This window comes from Macaca nemestrina, chromosome 5 (assembly GCF_043159975.1).
Source record: "Macaca nemestrina isolate mMacNem1 chromosome 5, mMacNem.hap1, whole genome shotgun sequence".
NCBI lineage: Eukaryota > Metazoa > Chordata > Mammalia > Primates > Cercopithecidae > Macaca > Macaca nemestrina.
In genome coordinates this window covers 73,322,970-73,343,631 of record NC_092129.1, presented here as the reverse complement: position 1 = coordinate 73,343,631, position 20,662 = coordinate 73,322,970, and the positions used below count along the sequence as shown (strand labels likewise).

Here is a 20,662-nt window from a genome sequence, read left to right as displayed (position 1 = left end):
TATTTTGCCATAACTAATAATAATTTGCCATTTAGAGGTTACTTGCTTTCTTTCTAAGTACTTTCAAAATACATTTTAATGGTTTAATCCAGGTTCTAAAAACAATTTGTACAAAGCTAAATATTCTGTGGTTTTCAGTTGCTACAATATTCCCATTAAACTTAAGACTATTTCTTTACCCTCGTTTTCCAGGAGTCCTTATATTCTTGTTTGCTTTGGAGATTATGATTTGTGTTTCATTGTAGTTTGTCTACAACTCCTCTTAATGTTTTAATACCGCCATGAGATTTGACCTCATTCGGAGCCTTATCTTCATCTTTATTAGCCTTTAATTTTTTTCTTAATAATGTCTCAAGCTGAAGGTCATTTTATTTTCTAAAAGAAGCTTGAAGTAATACAAGGGTTGAAGAATTGTGCCTTTGCCTTGTCTTCCATGAATATGGAGTCGTTTTTTTTTTTTTTTTTCAACTGGTTAGTGGTGTAGAAGAAAGCTTTCCTTAGATAAATCAGTGTGATGTTTCAGAGGAGGATCAGACTAAAGTCAGGACACCTGGGGTTTGGTTCCAATTTTTCTCAAGCATTGCTTTAAAAACATCACAACTAATCTGGACCTTAATGTTTCTCCAGCTATTGAAAAAAATTAAACAGGTTAGATCAGTGGTTCTTGACTGATTTCTGCTGCCTGCCTCCGCTCCAGGAGACATTTGGCAGTAACTGGAGGCATTTGGCATCACAATGGGAGATGGGTGGGTGCTACTGGCATTTAGTGTGTTGAGACAAGGGGTGCTGCTGAACATCTTACAGCACCTACAATGTCACTAGTGCCAAGGTTGAGAAGGCTTGGGTTAGTCCACTTTATGAACTCTTTTGGCACATTATTTCATTCCTTTTAAATGTTATTTACAGGAGATGAAATTCAGTTTTGGGGGAAAAGGAAAGGAAGAAGATGAAAATAGTAAAGTCTCATTGGATGGCTTAGAGTAATAATATTAGCCACTTGCCTGACACTTTGGATGGATAATCATACATCATGCTTACATCAAAGCTAAGTGGTAGTTACTACAGTGATTGCCTTTCTTATTGATGAGGAAATGCAAGCAGAGAGTGTTAGAAACTTGCCCAAGAACATTCAGCTGATCGGTAGTATGATCTGGGTAAATACTGGAGCCATTTAAATTTTTAGGATTTTGGCTATCCTAGGGCTTTCGGAGGCTGAGGCAGGTGGATCACTTCAGCCCAGGAGTTTAAGACCAGGCTGGCAACACAGCAAAACCCTGTCTCTACAAAAAGTACAAAAACTAGCCTGGTGTGGTGGCGTGTGCCCATAGTCATAGCTACTCAGGAGGCTGAGGCGGGAGGATCGCTGGAGCCCAGGAAGTAGAGGCTGCAGGGAGCCGCAGCCTCCTGAGTAGCTAGAACTACAGGTGCGCTAGAACTACAGGTGCATGCCACTACACCTGGCTATTATTTAAAAAATTTTTTGCAGAGATCGACTTTCATCAGGTTGCCCAGACTGGTCTTGAACTCCTGGGCTCAAGCAATTCACCGGCCTTGGCCTCCCAAAATGCTGAGATTACAGACGAGAGCCACCAAGCCTGGCCTGGCTCTAATTTTTTTTTTAATCATAAAAAGTTCCTATTCTTGTCAAACTCAGAAACTCTACTCTAGAAGGAAACAAATTCTGAGTGTGAAGGGAGAAGACTGATGACATTGTGGCTCTAGATTCTTGATTTCCAGGGAAATAATAATTAGAAAAGGAAAATTATCAAAAAACAAATTTTATTCTACACCCCACAGAAATTTCTATTTCTCATAATGTCCTCTCCAAATTAATTTTGCCATTTTTGTCAAATTTTAGCAATTTACAAATATTTATTTGCAACCTGCCAAAAGATATAGTGATCAGAATGACATCCAAAAATTAACAGCTGGTTTGTGATAGGTCATATACATTCAAACATCTTTTTCTTTAGTGTGAAGGAGAAAAATGCAAAAGCAAAAATAAATACTGTGAAACTGCATTTCAAAATCATAGAGGGAGAAGGAAAAATAAATGTGGTGTCGTTGAAAGTTAAAAGAGAAAAATATGCACCTTTCATATCTGGCATCCCAAACTACATGAGGTAGAAAATAAAGATTGACATGTTCCAAAACATTTAATCTCAGTGAGAATATTTTTACAAAAAAGGGCTATAAAATAGCAATTCACCACTTAAGTTTAACCAAATAAGATGACATCTCGTTTTGTTAGGTTTTAAAGGAAAAATATATTGCTCTGTTTTTCAGTTAGTTGCATTAGTTGGAACAGTGAACACAAGAAGATACTGCACCATTTTAATTAATCCAATCTTTAAAACTAAATTTCCCTAAATTTCTCAGAGGTCTGAGACCATGCTGAAAAGAGTGAAAAATAGACTGGAATATATCAGGGCACATTGATTAAAAGCCTGGGTTATAAGATGGAATTTAACTGGAGTCAACACTTAGCCACTAACTTTTAAATTTTTTTTTTAATTAAAAAAATGTTTATAAATTTAGTAGAGATAAGGTCTCACTATGTTGGCCAGGTTGGTCTTGAACTTCTGGCCTCAAGCAGTCCTCCTGCCTTGGCCTCCCAAAGTGCTAGGATAACAGGCATGAGCCACTGCACCCGACCCCTAGCCACTACTTTTTAATTATGACCTCGGGCAAGTTACTTCCTTAAACATTAGTTTCTTCAACTATAGAGTAGAGGTTACAATCCATATCTAATATGATTAAATAAGATATCCCATCCCAGACGCAAAATGATCAATATATGTTATTATGAATAGTCTAAAAGCCAAATTTTTCTAGGGATAAATACATTTTTAACTAAACAACATTTCTCTCACATATCACAATAATTTATAGAAACACATACTAATTACTTCTGCTATGTATGAAATATTAATTTTAAACCTACATTTACTCTAATCCCATACATGCAAAAAGAGACACACCTATATCATGCACACACACACACACCCACACACACCTGGAACCATTTTCTTTTCAGACCATAGAATTAAAAGAATAATCATTTTGATTTCATTCCCAAAATATGCATTAATGTTGTCCACTGCTGTAATATTGTGAGCTCTTCTCATTTGAGGTTTTTTCCCAATTGAAATCATTTCTTTCCCAAATGAACTCTCCACAGATTTCTTGTTTAAAAAAAAACAAAAACTGAGATCAACATTTGAGAGTGATATAGTTTATTTTAAAATTAGGCTTCTGCTTTTAGTTTAGCTGGAGATAATACAGTTCACAGTTAAACCAAATACAGAGCATCTCCTAACTTCTTGACCTGCTATTTTGATTAAAACGTCAAGAAAGTGCTTTAATAACAGTAATTAGAGAGTTTAGGACTGGACTTGTCATATTAATGGAAAGGAATTAGCAGGACATGCCATGATGTTCACTTTATTACTATTATGTTACTTTTTCCTATAAGACCCATAGGTAGATATGTCAGAATATTAAGCCTTTTTCCAAGGATAATTACATTATTTCACAAAACATGTAACTCATTTGGTGAAAACGTTCATGTCAATCAGCTTAACTGAAATGGTTAGGCAAGTTAGACAAAACAGTAAATTTGCTACTTTGGAGATGAAAGTACAGTTTAAATAAGAGATTTCAGTTTATTGTTTTATTTGAAAGGTAGATTCTTGGACCCTCACATAACAAATCGTAATTTATCAGAGCAGTTCTTAAGAACTTACATTTTCTGGAGCTCATAGTAAATTTTGAGAATCTGGCTGAGACCATGTGATAATAATTGAGTTCAAAGTGGCATTGCGTGGGGAAGCAGAGAAAAGCTGTGGAGTAATATTCGAAGCCCTGGGTGCGTGTCTGGATTCTACCTCTTCCTGGCTGTTTGATCTGATATAGTGATTTAACTTCCCTGAGCATTTATTTTCTCACATTTACCCATCAGAGTTGTTACAGGAAGCAGATGTGATAATGCCCATAAAAGCACTTTTGAATCTGTACATTGCCATATAAATGCAAGGCAGCATTATTATCATGGTTGTTGTTAGTACTAGCTTGGTGCAAAAGTAATTGCTGCTTTTGCCATTGAAAGTAATGACAAAAATCACAATTACTTTTGCACCAAACTACACCGTTTTAGTGACCATTCAACTGATCTAACAGTGTTGCTTTTTTCCCCATATAATGCTAAACGTTTTCAATAATCACCTATGTGTCAAGACATAAAATGCATTAGAGGCCAGCCACGGGGGGCTCACGTCTGGAATCTCAGCACTTTGGGAGGCTGAGGTGGGCTGATCACTTGGCGTCAAGAGTTTGAGACCAGCCTGACCAACAAGGTGAAACCCCATCTCCACTAAAAAAAATATAAAAATTAGCCGATTATGGTGGCGCGTGCCTGTAATCCCAGCTACTGAGGAGGCTAAGGCAGGAGAAGCATTTGAACCAGGAGGAAGAGGTTGCAGTGAGCCAAGATTGCACCACTGCACTCCAGCCTGGGCGACAGAGTAACTCCATCTCAAAATAAAAAAAAAAAACAACAACAGAAAGAAAATGCATTAGATAATATGATTCAGGTGGGAACCAAGTAGGCAAGGCAGGTTAGCAGTGGCTGGCAGTTCAGGTTTGAGTTGAACCCGAAGTGATCGAAATAAACGGGGGAAGTGTTTGAAGGCAAAGTGGAGTTCAACGGGGTAACAGCAGTGTAGGGCATGTATGGAGAAATTAAATTGCACTGAGAGCAGATGGAAAATGAATGCCTATGGCAGAGTCTACCTAATAAAGATCTAAAAGTCATAAAGACAGCAAGCTGAACATAAATCAGGCACAAAGGCTACAGCTGGAGCAGTAGGTGGAGTCCAGGCATGCACAAAAAAACATGAGATCATCTTTTTTGTTTTTTCATATTCAGCTAGGGAAAGACCTCTTTAGGGCACTGAATCAATCTCTTGGTCTCCTCATCGAAAGCACTCGTTAGAAATAAAATTAGAAAACAACCATGAATGTGATTTTCTGAAAAGTATAAATAGCATTGGATCAGAGTAATAAAGGCTGAGGAGGAGAAAAGGAAGAAGGCCTATTTTGAATATTTTCCCATTACTGACAGTAAGCCGGAAATGATGTCAGAGGGTTACACAGTCATTTAGGTTGTTCGTCGGTTGCATGAGAAAGGGGTCATGCCTGCCACATCTCCTGAAATATCCTCAGCCCTCTCATTATCCATTCAACAGACATGAATCTGTCCAGTGCTTTGGATATTTTGGAATTACTTTCTTTCTTTCTTTCTTTCCTTTCCTTTTCTTTCTTTTTTTTTTTTGAGATGGAGTTTTGCTCTTGTTGCCCAGGCTGGAGTGCAATGGCACGATCTGGGTTCACTACAACCTCTGCCTCTTGGGTTCAAGCGACTCTCCTGTCTCAGCCTCCCAAGTAACTGGGATTACAGGTATGTGCTATCACACCTGGCTAATTTCATATTTTTAGTATAGTCGGGGTTTCACCATGTTGGCCAGGCTGGTCTCAAACTCCTGACCCCAGGTGATCCACCAGCCTTGGCCTCCCAAAGTTCTGGGATTGCAGGCATGAGCTACTGTGCCCCGCCAGAAGTACTTTCTTTTTAATGTGCTAGACTATGGCCTGGGAGAGCAAGACAGACATGGCTCCTGTCCTCAGGAGGTAATGGCTTCCCTGTCTCATGCAGCATGTCCTTACTACAGATTGTTAGTGAAAGTGGTCATAATTATTCCCCCCCCCCATATCCCTATCCTTTTGCAATGTGACTGCAGATCCTATCAGCAAGAGATGGAGTCTAATTTCCCACCTTTTGAATCTAGGTTGGCAGGATGACTTTATTTGACCTATAACAAGCAAGGAGTTGACTGTATGCCAGTTCCTACTCCATGCCAAAAGAAGCTTTCCTCTCTTTTCTCTCTCTTGGAATCTGTGATCACCGTGAGAACAAGGCTGGGGTAACGTGCTAGAGGGTAAGAGTCCACGTGGAGCTAGTCATTCTTGCTGAGGCCACGTAGATCAGCTGGCTGAGCACCCGCCCATCGGGCAGCTGCCCTCAGCCAGCCCAGCCAATACTAGAAGAATGGTCTAGCCAAGCCCCGTTCCAATGGCTGCTCTACAGAATTGTAAACTAAGTAAATGGTTGCTTCTAGCCACTAAATTTTGGAATGATTTGTTGCGTAGCAAAAGCTGACTGAGCAGCTCTCAACTGTGTAAGTATGACTCCAAGCTTATTTTGGGCACAGAATTTTTTCATTGGCTTATCAAATTACCTTGATAACTGCCAAATCGCCACTCCACTTTGTGCTGTATGGACATTGCCTCACTGGATAGTTGTCAGAATATAGACACCCTGGGAAGATTTGATATTGGATCTCTGATCTGCAGAATATGAAGTTGACTAATGTGCTTGAAATGTGACATATAGAGTATAATATATTCCTCAAAGAAAGTACAAATACATAAGGCAGAACATAAACATCCACAACCAACATAAACTTCAAACAAGTAGTTGAAAGGTTAAATGCAAATCCTGTTAGTTTTGTTTTCCAACATGATGGATCATGATGTGAAACAATGACTAAACACTTGTTTATCACAGTCTGGGTTTGTTCAACTAATTCAACATATCCTATAGACACAGCCATCAAGTCTCCAATTTCTCCTTCAAGTCATTTGATTATGTTGATATATTATTGCAACTATCACTAGCAGCTTATGTATTGTTCCAGTTGTCTGGTTGTAACTGCTTTAATTCTAATGATGACACATCAGTGGAGATTAGCTAAAGGGAGCTTTGATTTGTCTTAATTTTTAAATATGTCAGAGCATCTTTCCCTCTTTTCCTGGTAGCCTCTCTTCTGTGTCCGGCTGTCTCAGTTGGGCATTTTGGGACAGCAGCCAATTCCAGGGCTAATGTGTTTCTGCTGTTATCTTACACTAATGCTGCTTCATAGAGGCAGCGATGAAGATAAGGCCTAATTGGATGTATTTTTAAAGCAAACCTTTTAGTTACTTGGAACAGAACTCCTCCAATTAGCTTCTTTTCTATCTGGCTGTACAATAGCCATACTGATGTGAAAATGCTGAATTTGGAAGGGAATCAAGGGCAGTGTCGGGCAACTGAAGAATAATCATGCTTAACTCAGGAGAAATGCTCCACCAGACGGGCTCGGAGCTGTATTTCCACGAAGGCAGGTTGAGTGAAGGACAGCTGGGAGGTCATATGTGGCAAGAGGTCCTTGCAGTGGTCCAGGGTACACTACTAAGCAGCCATGCTCTAGAGCCCAGCAAGACAGGGAAGGTACAGGTAGGGACTGAAGGAGAGTCAATACTTCATAATGGCCATGATTTTGCTCCAATAGAAATATTTTACTTCAAAGCAAAATATTTTACCCTTAGCTGAGGACTAGGCATTTTAAGTTGCAGTCTTTAACATGTTATCCCCAGGTTGGTGAAAATCTATTTAAATCCCTGCCCTTTTAAAGTTCCTTACAAGATTCTAGCAGCCACTGAATAAGAGAGCTGCTTAGCATTAGGTTGGTGCAAAAGTAATGGCTGTTTTTGCAACTACTTTTAAAAGGTAGCTCCTAGTAAAATGAGTAGGTTTAGCGGTCTTGATGTGGAAAAAAACATAGAGAAAAGAAGCAGAGTCAAAACCATTTCTTTCTGGCATTCATTTCTGAAATGGAATTAGAAGTGAGACATAATAGGTTAATAATTTCCCTTTGGCTGGAAGTGGGTCTGCCATCATTACCTCATGTTCTCTAGGGGGTGCGAGTTCATGTGTTCCTCTGAGCATCACTGAATACCAGGGGTATGAAGATTAATGTCGCCCATGACAGATGCATCTGGGCCATATTACATTAGTCCTCTGGTCAATTAGAAAGGTTGAGCCTGGGCTTGGCTGGACGGCAGAGTGGGGTATAGAGGGGACAGTGAGAGACAGGGTGTGGTCAAGAGACAGCAGGAAGAAGCTGCTGCACCCTGTGGTGTCAAAGGCCTCCCCTAGCTCTTCAACAATTTGACTTGCTATTCATTTCTCTGGAGCCATCCGTCCTCACAGTCCTGACCCCTGACTCTAGGAACTTTAGCCAAGATTCTGACTCCAGCCTTTACTTCCTAGGAAGTTTGAATTTGAATTCACTGTTAAAAAAATTATACAGGCTGTGATTTTTGGATACTGGCATCATTATTTAAAATTTACTTACTTAGATTAATATTAAAAATTAAGCCATGTATTTGATTGATTTTATAGATCAGAGGTCAAAGTTAGCCAACCAGTGACTTAACCATGTAGTATTAACTTGGAGACAGCCTTTTCTCTTTCCTCCTCGTTGATTTCCCATATGATTATGACATTGTGTGTAAGTGTTGAATATTTTGTGTAGGTCCCCATTTGTACTCTTCTGGGTGCAGAAATACACCTTCCAAAAGCTAGTCACTATTCACCCTATTATCTCCAACAAGCATGAGGTCTGTTAAAAATTGTTTAATCTAATAATATTTCTTAGATTAATATTTGTATGTTAAATATGATTCATATGTTAAATATATGATTCAGTCTAATATGTTTGATATTTGTGCTAGAGTTCAGGTAGCAAACCAATAGCTAAAGAGAAGTTAGGAATGGTCATCTTTTAATCTTTTCTCCTTTTCCATGATGCGAATTTTCTGTGAATATCTTGCATCCATGACCACAGCGGGCAAGGCACTGACCCTCTCTCTTTAATCACAGAGCCAGAGCAAGACTGGCTTTTGAGAAATAAGAGGGATTTTGGAGTGACATCTATGAATTATATAAATAATTCTGGGGAAAAGGAAAAGGATTCTAGATCAGAATTACTTCTACAATGTGCTAAAGTCATAAATTTTGCACAGAAGTAAAAGTCATAAAAATAGTTATTTCGAATAGTTTCATGGATTTCTCATTGGTGTATCTTTATACCTAAATGAATATGTACAGTCAAATATAAAGAACACAGTTTATATAACAAACCTCTTCTCTAACACTAGAACCACAATCTGCTCCCCTCTTCCCTCCATTCTCATCCTCTATAATGGATTAAACTCCTAGTTTGGCACAAAGATTTATAATTTTTTACATCATCCCCAGTGGATGCACCTAATTCTAGAGGCTACGTACCTGATGATTAGTTCTATCCACTGTATTGGCCGTGGAGGGGTGGTCTCTAGTGTTCTGACGAATTCGAGTGGAGTTTTGTTGCTCGATGTTGGAAGAGGTTGGGATACAGAACTCTCTGAAGCATCGTTTGAAGTTTTCATCCAGAAATGCATAAAGGACTGGGTTGAGGCAGCTGTTTGTGTAACCTAGAGCAATGCAGAAGTGCCAAGAAACAGTCTGGAATGTAGTTTCCGGGATTGTAACTAAGGCTTTAATGATGACGTAAATGTGAATGGGAGTCCAGCAGATGATGAACACAGCCACCACCACCAGCACCATCCTGGTGATCCTTCGAAGATTCCTGTCCTTCTCTTTGGAGCCAGAGAGCATGCGGACGCTCTTGAGGCGCAAGATCATCAGTCCATAGCACACGGTAATGATGAGCACAGGCATGATGAAGGCAAAGATGAAAACACAGATCTTCAGCAGGTTTTCCCAGTACCAGCTTGGATGAGAGAATGTTAGTGTACAATCGATGGAACCTAGAAGAAAGGAATTTAAAGGAAAAATTAGTAGCAACATTTAATTATGTCATAAGGTGTTAACACTGCCATTTTGCTCATTCATTTTTAGCCTTGACCAGAGCTAACTTAAGGCTGTAAAGAAATTGTGGAAGAAACTCAGTTGTTTGTTACTTTTCAAAGAAAGTTTTACTTCTAATGTTTTTTGTTTTTTTCCCTAAATTTCTCATTTGCAGTCCACTTTGATCACATTAAGGTTTCATTAAGGGAACTAAAATGAACGTCTCAACATGAGCTAGATCCTCCATGAGGTCTACATTGATATAAAAAATGTAATAATTGTCCAAAGTCTCTAGGAGACTCCACGTAATGGATGTTTTCACTTCGTTTTTTGATAGATTGTTCAATATTCTGATATTAGGTGTAGAAAGACAAATTTGCCATGTAATCAGCCACTTGAAAATTTTCAACAAGCCTCAGTGTAATACTCTTTGGGTTTAAGCTCCCATTACTCTTGGGAGAGCTATGTTCTAATTTACACACCATTTTTATGAAGTAAATACAGAGAAATCAGAAATAAATAGATTACATTCTCTTTAAAGGGTTTCATAGGCCTAAAATTATGAGGAAAATTCCAATTTTAAAGTATTCAAAGGCATTTTTTTTTACTAGAAAGAATAATTAAAATTACAATTTGACTAAGATGATGGACCTCTCTATAAATACTACTTTGCTTATGACATCACCGTATCAGGCTGTGAACCCTCCATCCCTCAGGCTGGTAACATCACTCACCTTGCCTGTATTTTGTTGTAGCCATGAACATTACAGGAAGACCAATGGCTGAAGAGAGGATCCAGTTGCAGACATTGATAATTTTGGCATTTCGGGGAGTACGGAAATCTAAGGCCTTGACAGGGTGGCAGACTGCAATGTATCGATCAACACTCATGGTGCAGAGGGTGAATATGCTGGTGAACATATTATAGTAATCTATGGAGATCACGATCTTGCAAAGGATGGTTCCAAATGGCCATGTTCCCATTAGGTAATTCACACTCTGGAAGGGGAGGGTACTGGTGACTAAGGCATCTGCCAGAGCAAGGTTGAAAATGTAGATGTTGGTGGCAGTCTTCATTTTGGTGTATCTAGGAGATAAAGGAAGAAGAGTGTCCGAGTCAGTAAAAGACACTCATGTAAAATACAGGTAAGCTTCCAATAATAAATTTGCATGAATTAATAGAAAGCTTTTTTGAGATTCGATATAGAATTATTTTCCAGTATTAGCTTGGCTATTTACAATGATGTCAATGATGTGCCTATGGGCTGAATAGCTGTAATAATAGCAATGATGCTGCTTTGTTGAGGTTTATTTTTTTTTATTTATTTTTTATTTTTTATAGATATGATCTTGCCCTTTATATTCCAGGCTGGAATATAAAGGTATGAACAGGGCTCACTACAGCTTCAACCTCCTGGGCTCAAGAGATCCTCTTGCCTCAGCCTCCTGAGTAGCTGGGAGGTGCATGCTACCATACCCTGTTAATTTAAAAAAACTGTTGTAGGGATAGGGTCTTAACATGTTGCTCAGGCTGGTCTTGAACTCCTGGGCTCAATCAATCCTCTCTCCTCAGCCTCCCAAAATGTTGGGATTACAGGCACGAGCACACAGTGAGGTTTTTTGTTTTTTGGTATTGTGTCAGTCATTGTGATAGGTCCAATAGAAAGAGGGAGATTCCAGTCAAGTAGTAAAGGCAGTGACTGGATAGTAATTGTAAATATAAAAGAGAAAATTTTAGCTATATAAATATAGTTAAAATTATCAAGAATTATAATTGTGCACGTCTGTAGATAGTATGTACACGAACACATGCACATACAAACACACAGGATATTATGAAGCACAGAGATGAGGCAACTCACAGAGTATAAGGCAAAGGGAATAGCAGGAGTAAGATGTGGAAGGCATCCTGGAAGTGCAAGTTTAATCTCGAAGTACAAGTAGGATGATTGAGTTAGACACTTGGTAGGAGCAGGTCATTCTAGACAGAGAGGTAACAGAGAGAACCCCAACAAAGGTGTAGAGTTGGAGTGACCTGAGGTGTGTGTCAAGCACATTCTACCAGGGAATAGCAACGGATCTGACTGGGGAAAAAGAGAGGCCAGTACCTGAAGAACTTGTATGCCATGGTAAGAAAATTAGACTGTATCCAATCCATGATGAGGAACCCAAGTGTGTTTGCTTTGTTTTTATTTTTTAATGCTTTATTGAGGTAGAACTGACCTACATTAAATAACACATAATTAAAGTGTACAACTTGATAAGCTTTGATACATGTGTACACCTGTGAAACCACCACCATAATTAAGATCAGAGATTGGCAAACTATGGTGTGTAGATCCAACTGGGCCACTGACTGTTTTTATAAATAGTTTTATTGGAACACGGATACACCCATTTAAAAACCCATGAGAGTTTTGATGCTACAATGGCAGAGTTCAATAATTGCAACAGAGATCAGATCACATGCAAAGCCTAAGTTACTTACTATCTTGCACTTTACAGAAAAAAAGTCAACTCCTGATCAAGACAATGACATCAATTGCCCCCAAAAGTGTCTTTGTGTAGCTCTTTAATCTTTCCTTTTTGCCCCTCCCTGTCCTCATATCCCACCCTCACTGTTCCTTAGGCAATTGCCAATCTTGGTTTTCTTTCTGTTCTTGTAGATTAGTTTGCATTTCCTAGAAGATGCAAACAGAATCATTCAGTATGTACTCTTTTTTTGTGCTGCTTCTTTCACTCAGTGTAATTATTTTGAGATTCATCCATGTTGTTGCATATAACAAGAAATAATTCCTTTTTATTGGCAAGTAGTATTACTTATCCATTCTTCTGTTTTTTAATCCATTCACCTATCAATGGGAACTGAGTTGCATATAACTTTTGGATGTTACAAATAAACTGTTTATAATCATTCTTGTGCAAGTCTTTATATGCTTTTCTTTCTCCTGGGTAAGTATCTAGAAGTGTCATATGCTTTCAAGGCCTGCAGAAATTAGAAATATGATAGTAGAATGGATAAGCAGGTACACTTGCAATAATATATTATATCTGATGGCAGAAGTATACCTTGCAAATATTGGACATCAATTTTTTTTTTAAGATTCCACATATATTTACCTTCATTTAGTAATAGTACCTCAGTTTCACTCTGGGAACCACTCATTTCCCATTCTCTGTCCAGGTGCTTTGTGATGGGCTCTATTATTAGTCCAGGGCGTGAAGATGTTCAGTGACTGGGGCTATGGTGAATGGCAAGGATGGTCTCATGTTCCAACCAGAGCCAGTGAGAGTTTATTTTGAGACTTACAGAGAAAGAGTGTAGTAGTTTTCCTGCAGGACCCACACCTGAGAAGATGTATGGTATGTAGTTGCTGGAGGAGCTTGTCTGAAAATGGACCTAATCCAGAGGATGTGGATTTGAGAGAATGAGAGAGAACCCCATACCTCAAGCCAGGCCCTTCTTGGGCTTCTGATTTACATGGTGCCATCAATTCCTTTTAAATGTTAGCTTTGTTTACTATTTTTCCATCACACGAGGTTGAGTCTAACTCATTCAGTCCAAGACGGCTGTTGGTTGGAGGCCCTTTCTTTCGGACTGAATTCTGTGTACAGGAAAGTGTTCTGGTTTCAATAACATCAGGAAAGTGATTTCATAAATCTCCTCAGGGTCAATAGGGTGGCTTTGTTACTGAAGCTTTAAAATTCTGATACCTGATCCGGTCTGCAATACTTGCAGAAGTTGCATTACTGCCAGAAAAGCTCCACATTTTCAGGGCTTTTTTTTTTTTTTTTTTTCTTGACTTGCTTTAGAAGTTTCACTCTCTGAACGGATTTTAAAGAAAAAGGTAGAGCCATTTAACTTGAGGAGAGAAAATAATGTGATTTTAGTTTGGACTCTAAATATGGCAAATATAAAAAGATAATGTAGACAAATACTCCAAAGTACAAAAACTAACAAAAAAGCAAAATGAAAACTATGGTTTTAAGATTTAGAATAATTGAACTTGGTGCTCAAGAAGTTTAAATATTTTTGATTTCTTTAATAAGCAGAAGTTTCTCCCCAAAAGCAGAAAATAAGTTTTGCTAGACTCACCGTTGGTTACAGACCTGCGTGATCTAAAGACATGCTTCATTGCGTTCGCCACTTTCCTACCCAGCAGACCTTACTTTGTGCGGCTTATCTTTAATAGTGTTTTATGTTAAGTAACTGGTTCTTTACAGTTTTCTGACTCATCATACTTCTAACCTTTCCTTCAGGCTTATTTTAGCACTATTTCCAATGTATGTTTATTTTAATTTAAAAAAATCATTTCCTTCTCCAGAATGAGGTGTTTGACAAAAAAAAAACTTATGTCAGGGTTCAACATGGTGAAAGGAAACATGGTTATACACATGTTAATTGGCATGCTAGCCATTCCACAATGTGTATACATTTCAAAACATCATGTTGTACATGGTAAATATATATAATTTTATCTGTCAATTTACACAATAAAAATAATAAAAAAGAAAAGTGAATATTTATCTAAAAAAATTCTTTCAATGGACATTTTATAGGAATGATGCCGTTTAATTTTTCTCAATTTATTTAAAAAGCCTTCCTCTAAAGATAGCCAGCATTCTTACCCCAGTTACTCGTGCTGTGGATCACAGCAACATGTAAAAGGGGGCTCAGCGATCTTCTAAATATGTGAAAGAAAATCATACAAAGCTAAAGGATTAAGAATTCCAATTGCCTCCAGCATATACCCAAAGGCTTTAATCTGAAGAGATGGTCTAATCAGAAAAGGAGCAATGTGGGCTGGGCATGGTGACTCATGCCTGTAATCACAGCACTTTGGGAGGCTAAGGTGAATGGATCACTCGAGGTCAGGAGATGGAGACCAGCCTGGTCAACCCTATCTCTACTAAAATCAGAAAAATTAGCTGGGGGTGGTGGCAGGCACCTGCAATCCCAGCTACTCGGGAGGCTGAGGCAGGAGAATCGTACCACTGCATTCCAGCCTGAGCAACAGAGAGAGATTCTGTCTCAAGAGAAAAAAAAATGGGCAAGCTTTTCATTCTGTTCTGTTCTGATGTGGTGGCATGAATGTTGTCCCAGCAAAGTTCAATGGATGGTCAGAGTCGCACCATGGGCCTCGCACAGGAGCATAGGACTCAGAGTTAGCAAACTAGCAAAAGAAGTGACCTGCAGGAAGAATTATCTTTGCCATTCAGTTTACCTGAGTGGTCTGAGTAGAACTCCTGGCTATTAAATCACAGGGCTTTTTCCTTCCTCCGTGCCTACTGCTTTGTACTGTGCTGTGAATGTGTTCTGTGTCAAAATGGGCAAAGAGAGACTCATCTGGACTCACAGGCAGTCCTGACATTGACCCTTCCTATGGTAGCCACTGAACTCCGTCTTCTGCTCTAAGCAGTGGCCCACGCTGTTTCTTTCTCATTATCCCATTAAAATTTTTGTAGTAGGTTATTTCTTTAACTTTGGTCTAGATGATTAAATAGCTGTTTTATGAATTCAAACAAATTTACCACACTATTCATTTTTGAAAAATATTGTGTTCTTCTGAGAACCGTCAGTGTTTGACCTATTAGAGTGATTTTTATGGAGCTTCCAGAAGCGTTGGGGAAAAGGCATTGTGAGACCCATTTGTTGGCAGCTCACCTGTTCTTTTATGTTGTATATATGACTTTTGTTTATAAATGTTCTTCCTTTCTTATGGTTATAAAATAATTCCTATTTATCTTTTGACCTATTCTTCACACGTTTCTCCAACTATTTCTACTTACGAAAATGTGATTGATTTTGACCCATTTGTGCTAAGTGAAGCCAGATTGAATAAATTACCTCTGTACACCTGATGGGCTTTGTAAACTTCTGTTTAGTTTTGTGGTTAATTCTCTCTTTTTTTTTTTTTTCTCGCTCTGTCATCAGACTGGAGCGCAGTGGGGCGATCTTGGTTTACTGTAACCTTCGCCTCCCGGGTTCCAGCAATTCTCCTGACTCAGCCTCTGGAGTAGCTAGGACTACAGGCGAGCGCCACCACACCTAGCTAATTATTTTTTGTACTTTTAGTAGAGATGGGGTTTCACCATGTTGGCCAGAATGGTCTTGATTCCTTGACCTCGTGATCCACTCGCCTCGGGCTCCCAAAGTGCTGGGATTACAAGCGTGAGCCACCGCACCTGGCCTGAGTTAATTCTTTGAATTGTGATGATCATGTCTCAGTACAGAAATAAAACTGATCAAGAGAGTGAGAGGAGGAAGGACACATTTTAGAATCCAACTTGTGTGTGTTTTTTATTTTAATTCCACATCATGGCCTTCATATTGCTCAACTACCTTTTTCATACGTTCACAATAGAGTCAGTGGTGACAGACAGAAGAGTTTCACCTCTTTTGGGGCTGATTTTTCTGACTTTTCATTTTTTTTTACCAAGTGGTGTGAAGAAAGATACCTAATTCAGTAAGAATTCAAGGAGCCCCTCTTATATGTCCATCATTGAAATGATGCTTGGAAAGATATATTTCTTGCAATTGCCATGACTTTTATGTCCACTTACCCTCACATAGAAATTAACTTTTTTAGTTGAGGAAAAAAAACCTCCCTAGAGTGTTATCCTTTAATATTCATAATTAGTTGGATCAATCCAATGAAATAAAGATACTTTCCTACACTTCAAGTAATTATTTAGACAAAGACTGTGGTCAAATGAGTATCTACCTGAATTAATTTTATCCATTATTATCTATCTATTCCATTCTGATATCCCAGGTGCGTTTTTACTTGTGTGTGTGTGTGTGTGTGTGTGTGTGTGTGTGTGTGTGTCTGTGGGGGAGTTCTAAAATAAGAAAAAACATAATCAAAACTAGTGATTATCCTTTCATTGGTATTAACATGGAGAAAGACTACATATTAGGTCCTTTTATTGTATTATATTCTCCACCATCTTAATGAAGAGGAGAATGGAGGACTTCTCACTTTGCTATAAAATGTTGTGAAACATTTAATTTACATTTATTTCAAAGCAATGTTATGTGGTTAATGACATTTCCAATGAGCTACTATCAGCAAAGGGAAAGAGTGGTGATATCAGACAAGGAACTATTGCTTGCTAGTTTGCCGCAAAAAGAGAAGATGGGGAGAGGCCAGTATGAAATTAAGCAAAGAGGCATCTCCATCCAGAGGACAAGTGGCTGTTTCCATCTCTGTGTGTCACCAGAGTAGGATGACTATCCGTCTTCTTGGTAGCATGTCACTCTTTCTCTCCACATTGTCTTCACTGCGTTGTCCTCCCCCAGTCTTCTCTGCTTTCTTCCTCCTCCAGGTCCCCTAATGACAAACCTTGAGTAAACTATCTGTCAGACAGAGCAAGGGGAAGTTGCTTTCTCAGAACCATGATGAACTTTGTATATAGAAAACGTAAAATGAATAACTAATGATATTTTTCTTTTTGCATTTGGTGCTTGAAAATATCAGAGGAAAATCTATGTATCCTCATAATAATTGTGTAGAAGCTCATGGCACACATTTCTATTGTGTCACCTCTCCTGCTAATCTCATTGTTTCATTCTCTCTTGGTTTCTATTGGCCTGCCTTCTCCTTTATTTCTCTTATTTTTTGGTATGCATTTTTGTAAGGCTCTTCAAATTCTTGTTTTGGAATTGGAAACTGGAGTGGAGGGTGTGGAGAGAACATGGTCGCATGTCACTGCACTACCCCTCTGGGTGTGGGAAAGGAAATGGAAAGAGAGATGCTTCCATTACAGCCAAGAGACCTTACTTTCCCATTTTTGTATTATGCTTTCTGGAAGTGCCCATTTCCTGCATTATTCGATTTCTGAAAACTTTACTTCAGGACATGAATAGCACTTATCAGAAGTTTCTAAAAAATGACATGTTTTGCTTCTCTGATTTCTGTATTCTGTGATAAATAGTATTTATGTATTATAGAAAAATGTTACTATGCTATATTTGCTGATATATATATATATCAGATTACATATATATGCAGTTATAACTAGATGAAATATTCCTATTTGTGGCTTTGGTTTTTGTTTGCAAATATATAGAAGATTTATGTTTTTGGACCAAAGACTTTGAAAACAGCATTGAAGCATCCATCTCAGGAGCTAGAGCTTTTCGATTTACAGAGAACACTGCTTTGCTTTTATTCTAAGAACCTGATATTTAGAGCTTAGAAATAGCTTACATTTCAAACTCATAACTTCTTTTTTTTTTTTTTTTTTTTTTTGAGACGGAGTCTCGCTCTGTCGCCCAGGCTGGAGTGCAGTGGCCGGATCTCAGCTCACTGCAAGCTCCGCCTCCCGGGTTTATGCCATTCTCCTGCCTCAGCCTCCCGAGTAGCTGGGACTACAGGCGCCCGCCACCTCGCCCGGCTAGTTTGTTTTTTTTTTTTTTTTGTATTTTTAGTAGAGACAGGATTTCACCATGTTAGCCAGGATGGTCTCGATCTCCTGACCTTGTGATCTGCCCGTCTCGGCCTCCCAAAGTGCTGGGATTACAGGCTTGAGCCACCGCGCCCGGCCCAAACTCATAACTTCTAAGGAGAAAGGTCATTTCTTATATTTTAGGATCTGGGAATTTTATAAATGAAAAATCAAGTATGCATTACTAGCAACTTCAAATCATGGTATATAGCCCTAAGTATTTCTGTAATGTAGAAGAGACAAAGAAAACAACTTCAAAATATAATAAAACAATTTCATCATTATTAATATTAGAAAATTACTTTTTGTAGAAGTGCAAGCATATGCTGTAGATTTTAAATTTCTAGAGAGCTTAGACTACTAGTAAAATTATTTTTTACTGCACTTAGTACAACAAATATAAGGCTTAATATATACTTTTGGTAATGACATTGTACGTATAATCACTCAATAGAAGTAAAATGTGAAAAGTAACATGGATAGAATAATTTAACAAAATAAAATAGAAAAAAATAATCCATTCAGCATAGAACCCAGCACAAGATGGGCACCAGCAAATACTCGTTGAATGGAATTTAAATAAAGAAATAAGGGCTTGGGTTATTTTATCTTTTGTGTGTAGGATAGAACATTTTTTTCTTGGGAGACCAGCAATTTTTGAAGTAAGAATGAAGAGGGAATATTTGTTTTTGATATGCCAATTCACTGTCAAATTAAAAAAAAACTTCAATCATAGAAAGTCATGGAATAATGAGAGGATCCCAATGAGACTTTGAAGATCACATTGTCTAAGAGTAAAAGGGGTGATATCAAGCCTCTGAATCCTGCTACAGGAAAGGAACTATTGCTTGCTAATTTGCCTCAAAAAGAGAAGACCGGAAGAGGCCTCTATGAAACTAAGCAAAGAGGCACCTTTGCTTGATAGTGAAGGACCCGAGGCACAGAGAGGTACAAGTATTTGAGGCTTTTCTGCCATTTCTCTAGACTCCATCTAAAACTAAAGTGGAGTCTAGCTTGCATTGCGGGCCACGTGTATTTCTAGGAGTGCATTGCTGAGCATGTTATAAGCAGTGTGTCCCAGAAATACTCTTCCGCCTCTCTGGCCACACTGAGGTAGGCATGTAAAGCTTTCTTATCTTCTTTTCAAAGATGACTGTGCTGAGAGTATCTTGGAAATCTTGAGACATTTTCTCATTATAGTGAATGCTGTAACAGTCATAGTTGTTTATTTTTTCCATATCCTTTGCATTCTTTTCTCTTTTCTTTTTTTCCATTTATTTACTTATTTATTTATTTATGAGAAGGAGTCTGGCTCTGTTGCCAGGCTGGAGTGCAGTGGCGCTATCTCAGCTCACCGCAAGCTCCGCCTCCCGGGTTCACGCCATTCTCCTGCCTCAGCTTCCTGAGTAGCTGGGACCACAGGCGCCCACCACCACGCCCGGCTACTTTTTTCTGTGTTTTTAGTAGAGACGGGGTTTCACCGTGTTAGTCAGGATGGTCTCAATCTCCTGACCTCGTTATCCACCCGCCTCGGCCTCTCAGAGTGCTGGGATTACAGGCGTGAGCCACCGCGCCCGGCTCTGCTTTATTTTCTTACAATCCGTGGTTTGAACCTATCAGTTCTATGTAAACTGACTCCCAACCTCTCTGTTCCCAGATTTGTGACTACGTTTTCTCCTTTTGTTTGGACATCTGTGCCTGCTTGTCGTATTGGTTTCTCAAAGACAATACTTCTCAAAAGGCACTTACTCTTTCTCACCTCTTCATCCCACCACCACCACAATGAGAACAACACAATAATCAGTAAAATCACTTAGGAAGATACAACAAATGGAGAATTGAGATTATTAGAAAGAAGGATCAACAAGACTTAATTATTTTTTAGAAGGAGGGAATGAAAGAAGGGTGTAATGTGACTTCCGCATTTCTAGCATGGGAGAATGAATAGATGACAATAGCGTTGTCTAACAGAGAAGGCAGAGAGGAAAAGCAGATTTGGTGTTGACACTTTGGATGTATGCTGTTGTAGGACAAAGGAGACTGTTCATTAAGCCATTGGAAATGTCTACAGTTTAGCCGGAGCCACTCACGTACGGGTCACCAGACTCTAGATAATGATTCTCTAATGCGAGCAGATGGGATGGCTCTGTACTGTGATGCAGAATGGAAAGAATGCTGAAGGCAGAGAAGGATCAAGTTCCAGAAAAAAACAGAGAGGAAAAGAGGGAGTGAGACGGGGAGGAAAGATAGGAATGCACTTTGCAGACTATGTCAGAAATACGTGAGTGTGAGAGAAATGAGGTTTGAAATGTCAGGCAGAAGCCAATCTGTGGGAAATTTTTTAAATCATCTTACACACGTTTTTGTAAGTAGAGGATTTGATTTTTATCATATCTAATCAAAGCAATTCTCATCTATCATGACTATAGCTGATTATACATGTAAAATGCAATTATTTATGGACTATAACTTTTGATGGCA

At 38.7% G+C, this 20,662-nt stretch overlaps 1 protein-coding gene across 4 annotated transcripts in view; it reads right to left on the bottom strand.

The window, feature by feature from the left end:
* Nucleotides 1-20,662, bottom strand: part of LOC105478704 (opioid receptor mu 1) — a 102,012-nt gene that overhangs the window by 28,298 nt on the left and 53,052 nt on the right. For 2 of the 4 annotated variants that reach the window (XR_011623475.1, XR_011623476.1), the window contains exons 2-4: nt 10,465-10,817; nt 9,170-9,690; nt 6,297-6,405 (exon numbers count right to left, since the gene is read on the bottom strand). Coding sequence is in view for 2 of the 4 variants with exons in the window: in XM_011736269.2 (XP_011734571.1) it covers nt 9,170-9,690; nt 10,465-10,817 (874 nt within the window). In the remaining 2 variants the exon portion in view is untranslated. The remainder of the gene's footprint in view (nt 1-6,296; nt 6,406-9,169; nt 9,691-10,464; nt 10,818-20,662) is intronic. The other 2 variants (XM_011736269.2, XM_011736267.2) reach the window with 1 other exon arrangement.